At 39.2% G+C, this 11,987-nt stretch overlaps 1 protein-coding gene across 2 annotated transcripts; it reads left to right on the top strand.

The window, feature by feature from the left end:
- Positions 1-10,228, top strand: bcap29 (B cell receptor associated protein 29). 2 transcript variants are annotated; one of them, XM_061919220.1, is made up of 8 exons: positions 1-64; positions 1,854-1,947; positions 2,026-2,126; positions 4,440-4,587; positions 4,664-4,799; positions 6,748-6,850; positions 9,374-9,465; positions 9,545-10,228. In XM_061919220.1, exons 2-8 carry the CDS (start codon positions 1,856-1,858, stop codon positions 9,578-9,580), a joined length of 708 nt encoding a protein of 235 aa, XP_061775204.1. In that variant the 5' UTR covers positions 1-64; positions 1,854-1,855; the 3' UTR covers positions 9,581-10,228. The 2 variants fall into 2 exon arrangements, with proteins under 2 accessions (XP_061775204.1, XP_061775203.1); XM_061919219.1 differs by having other exon boundaries at positions 9,374-9,474.
- Positions 10,229-11,987: the final 1,759 nt, after the last annotated feature.

Genomic DNA, 11,987 nt, shown 5'->3' with positions numbered 1-11,987 from the left:
GTCACGCCATAAACAGGAAGTGCAGTAAACCGGAAAACGACACAACTTTTCAACACGCATCACAGTAAGTAGCAGCTTTGCTCTTCTACGTTTATTCACTTTTTATTTTTTTTTAATCGACGGTACGTTTACTCGCTAGCTTTGTTGAAAAAAGTGCGACGTATGTGAAACGTTATTTTTAAGACAACATTGTTTAATTTAATGAAGTTTGGCCGCTTCAATGTGGATTTACTATTATGACGTCACGCTAGCCTGTGTTGTAATGCTAACGCTAATTAAAACGCGTTGTGATGCTAACGCTAATTAATAATGAGAAGAGAAGAAGTGAACTATGGACTCAGCTTGGAGGCTCCAGAGTTGTCAAACCGGTAGAGGCAGACGGACACACCTTCTATTCTACAACGTGCCAAAGTAGTTGGGAAAGGGCATGTTCACCACTGTGTTACATCACCTTTTCCTTTAACAACACTCAATAAAAGTTTGGGAACTGAGGAAAGTAATTGTTGAAGCTTTGAAAGTGGAATTCTTTCACATTCTTGTTTTATGTAGAGCTTCAGTCGTATTTTACGCTTCATAATGCGCCACACATTTTTGATGGGGGACATAGCTAGACTGCAGGCGGGCCAGGAAAGTACCCGCACTCTTTTTTTTCCAAAGCCACGCTGTTGTAACACGTGCTGAATGTGGCTTGGCATTGTCTTGCTGAAATAAGCAGGGGCGTCCATGAAAAAGACGGCGCTTAGATGGCAGCATATGTTGTTCTACAACCTGTATGGACCATTCAGCATTAATGGTGCCTTCACAAATGTGTAAGTTACCCATGCCTTGGGCACTAATGCACCCCCATACCATCACAAATGCTAACTTTTGAAGTTTGCGTCAATAACAGTCTGGATGGTTCGCTTCCCCTTTGGTCCGGATGACACAATGTCGAATATTCCCAAAAACAATTTGAAATGTGGACTCGTCAGACCACAGAACACTTTCCCACTTTGCATCAGTCCATCTTAGACGATCTCGGGCCCAGAGAAGCCGGCGGCGTTTCTGGATGTTGTTGATAAATGGCTTTGGCTTTGCATAGTAGAGCTTTAACTTGCACTTACAGATGTAGGGACGAACTGTATTTAGTGACAATAGTTTTCTGAAGTGTTCCCGAGCCCATGTGGTGATATCCTTTAGAGATTGGTGTCAGTTTTTGATACAGTGCAGTCTGAGGGATGGAAGGTCACGGCCATTCAATGTTGGTTTCCGGCCATGCCGCTTACGTGGAGTGATTTCTCCGGATTCTCTGAACCTTTTGATGATATTATTGACCGTAGCTGTTGGAATCCCTAAATTTCTTGCAATTTCTTTGAGAAACGTTGTTCTTAAACTGTTTGACTATTTGCTCACGCAGTTGTGGACAAAGGGGTGTACCTCGCCCCATCCTTTCTTGTGAAAGACTGCGCATTTTTTTAGGTAAACTGTTTTTATACCCAATCATGGCACCCACCTGTTCCCAATTAGCCTGCACACCTGTGGGATGTTCCAAATAAGTGCTTGATGAGCATTCCTCAAGTTTATCAGTCTTTATTGCCACCTTTCCCAACTTCTTTGTCACGTTTTGCTAGCATCAAATTCTAAAGTTAACGATTATTTGCACTCAAAAAAATGTTTATCAGTTTGAACATCAAATATGTTGTCTTTGTAGCATATTCAACTGAATATGGGTTGAAAATGATTTGCAAATCATTGTATTCTGTTTATATTTACATCTAATGCAAATTCCCAACTCTTATGGAAATTTCAAGTGCAACACATGAGCAAACTTCTGCATTCTTTAAAATGTTGTTGCTTTTTCCCATCTCTGGCAGACATGACGCTGCAGTGGACTGTGGTGGCTCTCTTCCTCTACGTCGAGATTGGCGTCCTCGTCATTCTCTGTCTACCCTTCATCTCTGCTAAGAAGTAATAAGCAATTATTGTCTCGTTAAAAATCTGGAACCTGTCCCTCAAACATGATAAATGTGTGTGTGTGTGTTGAAGGTGGCAGAAGGTGTTCAACTTGAGGATCTGGAGCCCGGTGGCCCGGTTTTCCAACAGAGTGTTTCTTACGATGATTGTTATACTTATCGTCCTATTTCTTGGTAAGTGCTTAGTGTTGTGTGTTAACTGCTCCACACCCAGGTTGGGCCACGACTAACAACTATCTTGATAGTCGACTAAATACAACGCTGGTTAGCTGAAAACAAAAGTAGGCTAATCTGATCACACATAACGTCGTAGAGAAATAAGTTCATGAATGTAGACGATACATGTATGCTGCTGTGTAAAAAATGACCTGCTGGATGCTGAGACTGCTGACATCAGATGTGTAAGTGGGACAGTATTGACAGTCAAAGTTGCAGCAGATGAGTAAGTGTGACAGTATTGGTAGTAAAATGACATCAGACGTGTAAGTGGGTGAGTATTGACAGTCAAAGTTGCATCAGATGAGTAAGTGTGACAGTATTGGTAGTAAAATGACATCAGACGTGTAAGTGGGAGAGTATTGACAGTCAAAGTTGCATCAGATGAGTAAGTGTGACAGTATTGACAGTAGAATGACATCAGACGTGTAAGTGGGAGAGTAAGTGGGAGAGTACTGACAGTCAAAGTTGCATCAGATGAGTAAGTGTGACAGTATTGACAGTCAATGTTGCATCAGATGTGAGAGATGACATCAGATGAGTAAGTGGGACAGTATTGATTTTCAAATGACATCAGATGTGCAAGTGGGACAGTATTGACAGTCAACGTTGCATCAGACGAGTAAGTGTGACAGTATCGACAGTCAATGTTGCATCTGATGTGAGAGATGACATCAGATGTGCAAGTGGGACGGTATTGACAGTCAAAGTTGCATCAAATGTGAGCGATGACATCAGATGAGTAAGTGGGACAGTATTGGTAGTCAAAATTGCATTTGATGTGGAAGTTGGACATTATTGACAGTCAAAATTCTATTTGATGTGTATGTGGGACAGTATTGACAGTCAAAGTTGCATCAAATGTGAGCGATGACATCAGATGAGTAAGTGGGACAGTATTGATTTCAAATTTAAATCAGATGTGTAAGTGGGACAATATTGACAGTCAAAGTTGCATCAGATGTGTGAGATGACATCAGATATGCAAGTGGGACGGTATTGATAGTAAAAATGGCATTTGATGTGTAAGTGTGTAAGTTGATTTCCAAATTACATCAGATGTGCAAGTGGGACAGTATTGACAGTCAAAGTTGCATCAAATGTGAGCGATGACATCAGATGAGTAAGTTGGACAGTATTGACAAGTCAAAATTCCATTTGATGTATAGGTGTGACAGTATTGACAGTCAAAGTTGCATCAGATGTGTGAGATGACTTCAGATATGCAACTGGGACATTATTGATAGTAAAAATGGCATTTGATGTATAAGGGGGACAGTAGTGACAGTCAAAGTTGCATTAGATGTGTAAGAGAGACAGTATTGAGAGTCAAAGTTGCATCAGGTGTGTGAGATGACTTCAGATATGCAAGTGGGACAGTATTGATAGTAAAAATGGCATTTGATGTGTAAGGGGGACAGTAGTGACAGTCAAAGTTGCATTAGATGTGTAAGACAGACAGTATTGACAGTCAAAATTCCATTTGATGTGTAAGTGTGACAGTATTGACAGTCAAGTTGCATCAGATGTGTGAGATGACTTCAGATATGCAAGTGGGACAGTATTTACTCGAGCTAAGGGAAATAATGGATTTTTAGTTGCATCGCAATTCAGACATTGTAGAATGGATGAGTAAACATCAACAACATATTTGTATATTGTAAGTAAAGTAATGTAAACAGTTGTAAAATATGTCTGACTGAAGCGAGACACATCACCGAGAGAGATGACCAGCTCCTTTATCATCGGGCACTTATGCACACATTTTTCATTCATTTGATAAATGTGGGAGTTCATTTAACTGTTTCTTATTCCAAATTAATTGTTTTCTGCAAGCTGCAAGTGAAAAGTGTTTATTTAGTGAAACTAAAATAAAATAGTGTTTCAGTTGGTTTGAATGGCTAAACTTTTATTGTTTTGAATTAGTGTTTTAGTTTGTTTAAATTGATAAGCTTTTATTGTTTTAAACAATGCTTTGTTCCGTAGCTCTTTAAGATTTACTTAAATAACAAACTGTATTGCTATTTGTTATGTCTGGCAGGCATTCTGTGGCGTCCTACTCTTTTCAGCGGTCCTTGAACGCACCGTAAAAAAAAGCACCTGTTTTGTATTCCTGAGTATAGAACATCACTCTGTTGGAAAAGAGCACAGCTTGTAGTTTCAATCGGACCAATATTAAAATACAGTGGCGTAGTAGGCCTAGATATTCATTAAAAACAAAGCAGAGTTTTTATTTAACGAGTATAACAACATATTCTGCTCCCCCTGCAGATGCCGTCCGTGAGGTGAGGAAGTACTCGGTGAAGAACCTGGGCACAGATGCCAAGCTGCTGCCCAACATGCACGACCACATGCACATGAAGCTCTTCCGGGCCCAGAGGAACCTTTACATCTCGGGCTTCGCCGTCTTCCTCTGGCTGTGAGTTCCTGCTTGAGCTTCTCCCGGCTGAAGCTGGACATGAGTTGTCGGTGTGACGCCTGCTTGTGTCGTGCAGGGTGATGAAGAGAGTGGTCACGCTCATCAACAACCTGGCTTCCGCCTCGGCGACCACGGCTGCACTCTTGGCGCAGACGGACGACGCCAACAAAGCTGCCAAAAAGTGCTTGGAGGACAACGAGATGTTGAAGAAGGTACTTTTTACTGATGGAGATGTTCTTTTTACTAGAGTTTTGTGTACGACTGACTTTTTAAATATTTATTGTTAGTATTACACATTATTGATTCAAGCCTTTTTTAACATGTATATGTATTTATACATGTGTGTGTGTGTGTGTACAATATATATATGTAAGTATGTGTATATATATATATATATATATATATTATACATGTATGTATATGTGTGTATATGTTTATGTATGTATATATATATAAATGTATATATTATACATGTGTATAATATATATATATGTATATGTGTATATATATATATACATATATGTACATACATACATGTATTATATATATATATATATATATATATATATATATATATTATACATGTATGTATGTACATGTGTGTGTATATATATATATGTATGTATATACAGTATATATATATTATACATGTATGTATGTATATATGTGTGTTTATGAATGTGTGTGTGTGCATATATATATATATATATATATATATATATATATATATTATACATATTTGTGTGTATATATGAATGTGTATATGTATGTGTGTATATATATATATATATATTTATATATGAAAAATGTGTGTGTAAAAATGTATGTGTGTAATAATATACACACACACATACATTTATATATATATATGTGTGTGTGTGTGTGTGTATATATATATATATTGTTTGTATATATATATTATGTATGTGTATATATGTGTATGTGCATATACAATATATATATTTTTTTTAATACATGTATGTATATATGTATGTACATGTATATATGTGTTTGTGTGTATATATGTGTATATATATATATATGTCTGTGTATATATATGTGTGTATATATATGTGTATATATATTATACATATATGTGTGTATATATGAATGTGTATATGTATGTGTATATATATATATATATATATATATATATATATATATATATATATATATATATATATATATATATATATATATATATGAAAAATGTGTGTGTGTAAAAATGTATGTGTGTATAAATACACACACACATACATTTATATATATATATGTGTGTGTGTGTATATATATGTATATATATATTGTTTGTATATATTATGTATGTGTATATATGTGTATGTGCATATACAATATATATATATATTTCTTATACATGTATGTATATATGTATGTACGTGTGTGTGTATATATATATATATGTATATAAATGTGTGTGTATATATATATGTATATATATATATATATATGTGTGTGTGTGTGTATATATATATGTGTGTGTGTGTATATATATATGTATATATATATATATGTATGAGTGTGTATATATATATATATATATATATATACACACACACAGTACACGCCAAAACATGAATGAACACATGTGGATTTATGTACTAAACAAAAAAAAGGTGAAATAACTAAAGACATGTTTTATATTCTAGTTTCTTCAAAATAACCACCCTTTACTCTGATCACTGCTTTGCACACTCTTGGCATTCCCTCCATGAGCTTCAAGAGATAGTCACCCCAAATGGTTTCCAGGTGTTTGAAGCTCATGGAGAGAATGCCAAGAGTGTGCAAAGCAGTAAACAGAGCTAAGAATGCGAGTTATATATAGAATCTATGCACGGTGGTAAATGTCATCATCATACCACACTGACTCTACCAGCCATGGCAGAAAAGTCCCATCTCGTTAGTCTCGACCCCCAGATCTTACGTCCATGGTGGTCCTCGTTTTGGCTTGTTTCCAGATAGTTGATCCATCAGCTCCGTGTTATGTTGGTTTCATATTCCTACTCAAGTCTACAAATATGGTTGCAGTCAAAATGAAAAGTGAAAGTTCTCAGCTTTTGGAAACGTGAGCCATGCCTTTTTAGTTTGTTACCCTGGCGATGCAGGAATGACTTTTGACAGGATGTTCACTGCCGCACGTAGACGCTGATGGACGGCACGGGAGACCAGGCCACTGCTGAGGGCATGCAGCTGCTGAGGAAGGAGGTGGAGAAACTGCAAGAGGAGCTGAAGAAGTCGGAGGACGGTGAGTGACACTTCTCACTTATTCCTTATGTCGTTTAACATTTGCTCATCCTCGCTTACTACAAATTGTCTGAGGGGGGAGTCAGTACAAGTCTGTCCACTAGAGGGCAGCATGGCACTGATGTCACCCTCAGTTGATCATGTTGGGGATTATCCACAGGAAAGTTCCACACATCTCAAACCCGACCATCCATCCATTTTCTACCCCTTGTCCCTTTTGGGGTTTGCTGGAGCTTATCTCAACTGCATTCAGGCAGAAGGCAAGGTACACCCTGGACAAGTCGCCACCACATCGCATAGCCAATTTGGTGTTGCCAAACCAAATACCGTAAATTCCGGACTATAAGACGCCACCATTTTTTATCATTGAAGGATTTTTCTTTGCTAACAGCCATAATAAAAATAGCTTAAAAAAAAAAAAATACACCTAGGTGATTTTTTGGGGCTTCACGGTGGCAGAGGGGTTAGTGCGTCTGCCTCACAATACGAAGGTCCTGCAGTCCTGGGTTCAAATCCAGGCTCGGGATCTTTCTGTGTGGAGTTTGCATGTTCTCCCCGTGAATGCGTGGGTTCCCTCCGGGTACTCCGGCTTCCTCCCACTTCCAAAGACATGCACCTGGGGATAGGTTGATTGGCAACACTAAATTGGCCCTAGTGTGTGAATGTGAGTGTGAATGTTGTCTGTTTATCTGTGTTGGCCCTGCGATGAGGTGGCGACTTGTCCAGGGTGTACCCCGCCTTCCGCCCGATTGTAGCTGAGATAGGCGCCAGCGCCCCCCGTGACCCCGAAAGGGAATAAGCGGTAGAAAATGGATGGATGGATGGATTTATTGTTTGTGGTAGGGCGCCATCTATTGGATGAGTTTGCGCACTGCAGGATGCATGTGAATTACTGCATTTTAAAGCTATAAACTGGAAGTATAAGTGCCATACCGTCTTATGTATTCTTCATTCATCACTCCAAGCAACGTTTGTAAGTTTTACAATATAACTAAAACAATTCTTACTTAATAAACCGTCCCATGTGTGATTGTTTTTGATTGATTGATACTTATATTAGTAGATTGCACAGTTCAGTACATATTCCCTACAATTGACCACTAAATTGTAACACCCGAATAAGTTTTTCAACTTGTTTAAAGGGGAACATTATCAGCAGACCTATGTAAGCGTCAATATATACCTTGATGGTGCAGAAAAAAGACCATTTATTTTTTTTAACCGATTTCCGAACTCTAAATGGGTGAATTTTGGCGAATTAAACGCCTTTCTGTTTATCGCTCTGGAGGGGATGACGTCAGAATGTGACGTCGCCGAGGTAACACACCGCCATTTTCATTTTCAACACATTACAAACACCGGGTCTCAGCTCTGTTATTTTCCGTTTTTTGGACTATTTTTTGGAACCTCGGAGACATCATGCCTCGTCGGTGTGTTGTCGGAGGGTGTAAGAACACTAACAGGGAGGGATTCAAGTTGCACCACTGGCCCGAAGATGCCAAAGTGTCTGCCGCCAGACCCCCATTGAATTTGCTGGAGTGTCTCCACATTTTACCGGCGATGCTAAAGCAGACATGGCACAGAGATGTATGGATAACCTGCAGATGCATTTGCAATGATAGTCAACGAAATCACAAAGGTGAGTTTTGTTGATGTGGACTGCCAGCTAATCGATGCTAACATGCTATGCTAATCGATGCTAACATGCTATTTACCGGCGGTGCTAAAGCAGACATGGCACAGAGATGTAGGGATAACCTGTAGATGCATTTGCAACTATATTACGTTTCCTTCCACCCACATTTAATGCGAAACAAACACTTACCAATCGACGGATTTAAGTTGCTCCCGTGTCAAAAGATGCGAAAGTCCTGATCGTTTGGTCCGCACATTTTACCGGCGATGCTAACGCAGCTATTCGGCCATGCTACGGCTATGAATTTGCTCAATAGCTTCAGTTTCTTCTTCAATATTTTCATACTCCAACCATCTGTTTCAATACGTGAGTAATCTGTTGAATCGCTGAAATCCGAGTTTGAATCCGAGCTAATGTCGCTATATCTTGCTGTGGTGTTCCCATTGTTTGTTTACATTGGCAGCACTGTATGACGTCACAGGGAAATGGCCAGTGTCTTCGCAGAGAGCGAAAATAAGGCACTTTAAAGCTTTATTTAGGGATATTCCGGGACCGGTAAAATGTTGAAAAAAACTTTGGGAACTGATTTTTATTGTTTTTAACCCTTTTGAAATTGTGATAATGTTCCCCTTTAAGTCGATGTCTGTCGGAGTGTTTTCATGCATATTTGTACCTCCTATTGTGGTGTAATGAAGCCTCCGCCATCCTAGTCACTGCCGTTCTGTCCTTGGGCAAGACACTTTACCCACCTGCTGGGTAAAGTGGTTTATATATTGGGTTTCACTCTGTAAAAGTGCTTTGAGTCACTCGAGAAAAAGCGCCATATAAATATGATTCACGTCACGTGAAAATAATTTGCTGTCGTGTGTTTGGCGTGAACCTGAGCAGCCCTGAAGGAGTCCCGGGTCGCCGCAGGAGGACTAAGGGAGCAGACGGACGGTCTGGCCCGAGAGTACGACCGCCTGCTGAAGGAGCACCAGGTGCTGCAGGTGACTGGCCGGCCGGGGCAGGCTCCCGCTCGCCCCGCTAAGCTCACACATGTCCCCCGTCTCCTTCCAGAACCTTCAAAACCAGGACGAGAAAAAGGACGCCTAGCAGGACCGGAGGAGTTTGAAGAACACGCAAGTTTTTTTTGTTTTCCTTTTTTATTCCCGACGAGCTTAAAGGACGTTCCTCTTCCTGCCTGCAGAGCTCCTGCTTGGTGAGATTGTTCTTACTTACTTTTTCTTCTTCTACTTTCGGCCCATCTTACTATTATATTAGCCCACAAGTTTGCACTTTCAGTTTTCTTACCGCGTCGGTTTAATCACAGTTTGTGTGTTTTGTCCTGTGGGGAAGACAATGTTTACATTTAGTCTTAACAGTTTTCATTTTAATATCACAATCATCACAGTTGTTTGCACCAAAGCAACGGGAGATAAGAATCTTAAATAACAGCAACACATTTGGGAATTATTGAGTATGAAAGGTTGTTTACGTAAAAGTTGTATTGTATACACAGCACATAATGCGTGGACATTTTTTTTTTCATTGATCAAAAATAACCCTTTAAATATCCCGATTGATATTTTTGCCATGCAGGTGTTACACATTGAAGGTAATAGTAGCTGCTGTACATACAACTTTACATGCTGGACAATTTTAAAAGACATTGAAGTGGACAGTTTCTGAAGTGTATTTTTTTTAATATGAGTATATTCACTTTTCAAAGAATGACAGAGATTAATAAAAACCCGAGAGTAATCATGTATCAGAGTTTGGCAGCAGTTCCCAAACACACAAACAAATATAACATGTATGTTAGCTGTTAGCACGCCAGCAATTGGCATTACCGTATTTCCTTGAATTGCCGCCGGGTATATAGTATGCACCTGTCTAGAATTACTGCCAGGTCAAAATCGTTTCGAAAAATAATTAGCGCATGCTTAGCATTACCGCCGACTCAGGATTAATGCCGGGTCAAACTCATTTGGCAAAATATTATTTTTATTAGCGCATGTCTAGAATTTCCGCAGGGTCAAACTCGTCACGTCATCATTTTCAAAATGGAGGAGGCTGATTTCAATCATTTGAAATCGCATAAAGGGAAGAAGATTAAGAGCTATTCAGTAGGATTTAAGGTCCAAGCTATTGAATATGCTAAAAAGAACAGTAAGCAGCTATGTTTTATTAATATACCATAGCTGCGTGTGTCAAATATGAGTCATTAAATGACTCCCGCCTCCTGGTGGTAGAGGGCGCTAGTGATCCTTCTTGCGACTACTCGGCTGCAGAAGAAGTGACAACAAGCAGCAAGAGTGAGCAGCGATCGTTTATTTTTCCCTCTCACTTGCACTTTTTACATGGAGGATTACATATCTAAAATAAAACCGTTTTCTAAACTGGACTTTCAATCGAAGCAGGAGGTAATAAAGGAAGATTTCCGTCAAGACAGAGACTTTTGAAACTGAAGAAAGATAAGGAAGACTTCTATAAAGAAGTTATCGATGCTTTTGATCAGAAGGAGCTGGCATGGACTTCATTTATAAGTAAATGTAAGATTATAACGTTTTTTTTTATTAAATGTGCTTATGATGCTATCCTTACATCACACTCAAATTTATAAGCGCAGGCCTAAATTTACCGCATTCCTTTGGTAAGCGCCGGAGTGAGAAGAGGTTTTAAAATAATTAGCGGCCCGGCGGCAATTCAAGGAAATACGGTAACCTTTCATTGGAAATAGTTAGCAGTTTTGGACCTTATGCTGCTTTTTTTTAGCATTTTACACAACACACTGACATTTAGCACTTTAGCAAATGGTCTGGTCTTTAGTTCGCTGTTAGCATTTGCCAGCAGGTTGAAGACCAAGTAGATGTTTGCAACACAGAACAGACTCCATGGTTTTAGTTTTGGTCAGTCTTATATAACCTGACCATTCTCCAATGATCAATAAAGTTGACAATTTTATGCTTTATTTTAGTCAACTGCAATCTTTTTACAGAGAACAAGACATGACGTTGCAAAGTAAAGCATTTTTCTTTCTGGGCGGACAATTTTGACTTCATTCTTCGTCAAAGTTTTAGTGTAGGTCGAGGCAAACGAGTTAAATTTGACGCTTTTGTTTTCAGTCGAGAGGAGGTAGGAATATTATGGTCACAAAAGCAATATTCACTTTCAACAACAATAAAAGACAAAGAAAAAATATATGGATATATATTAGGGTTGTGAACGATAAACCGATGCGACCGAATATTGGTTTCGACAAGCGAGCGATTAGGCTGCATCGGTTGCAGCAGACGCCTCGATCGATGCGAATAATCCATGAATTCCGAGCTGAATCGGTTATAGAGTCATGGATCGTTTATCTCGAGACTTTGCATGGGTTGGTTCGATTACAATATGTGCCAGCGTCTCTAAAACAACGTGAGAAATGAAGCTACTCGCCAAACGCGTTAGCTGCCTAGCTGGTATTAGCACGCGTGATAAACAAGGGACGGCGTGGCGCAGTGGTAGAGTGGGCGTG

This window comes from Nerophis ophidion, linkage group LG13 (genome assembly GCF_033978795.1).
Source record: "Nerophis ophidion isolate RoL-2023_Sa linkage group LG13, RoL_Noph_v1.0, whole genome shotgun sequence".
Lineage (NCBI taxonomy): Eukaryota > Metazoa > Chordata > Actinopteri > Syngnathiformes > Syngnathidae > Nerophis > Nerophis ophidion.
The sequence above is the reverse complement of the archived record's forward strand: the minus strand, read 5'-3'. Positions and strand labels throughout refer to the sequence as shown.

Bases quoted from the DNA above. Each gene is read 5' to 3' on its own strand.
- bcap29 (XM_061919219.1), top strand. From the start codon at position 1,856: ATGACGCTGCAGTGGACTGTGGTGGCTCTCTTCCTCTACGTCGAGATT. The intron at 4,588-4,663 runs GTGAGTTCCTGC...TGTGTCGTGCAG, and splicing joins TTCGCCGTCTTCCTCTGGCT to GGTGATGAAGAGAGTGGTCA. The intron at 4,800-6,747 runs GTACTTTTTACT...TGCCGCACGTAG, and splicing joins ACAACGAGATGTTGAAGAAG to ACGCTGATGGACGGCACGGG.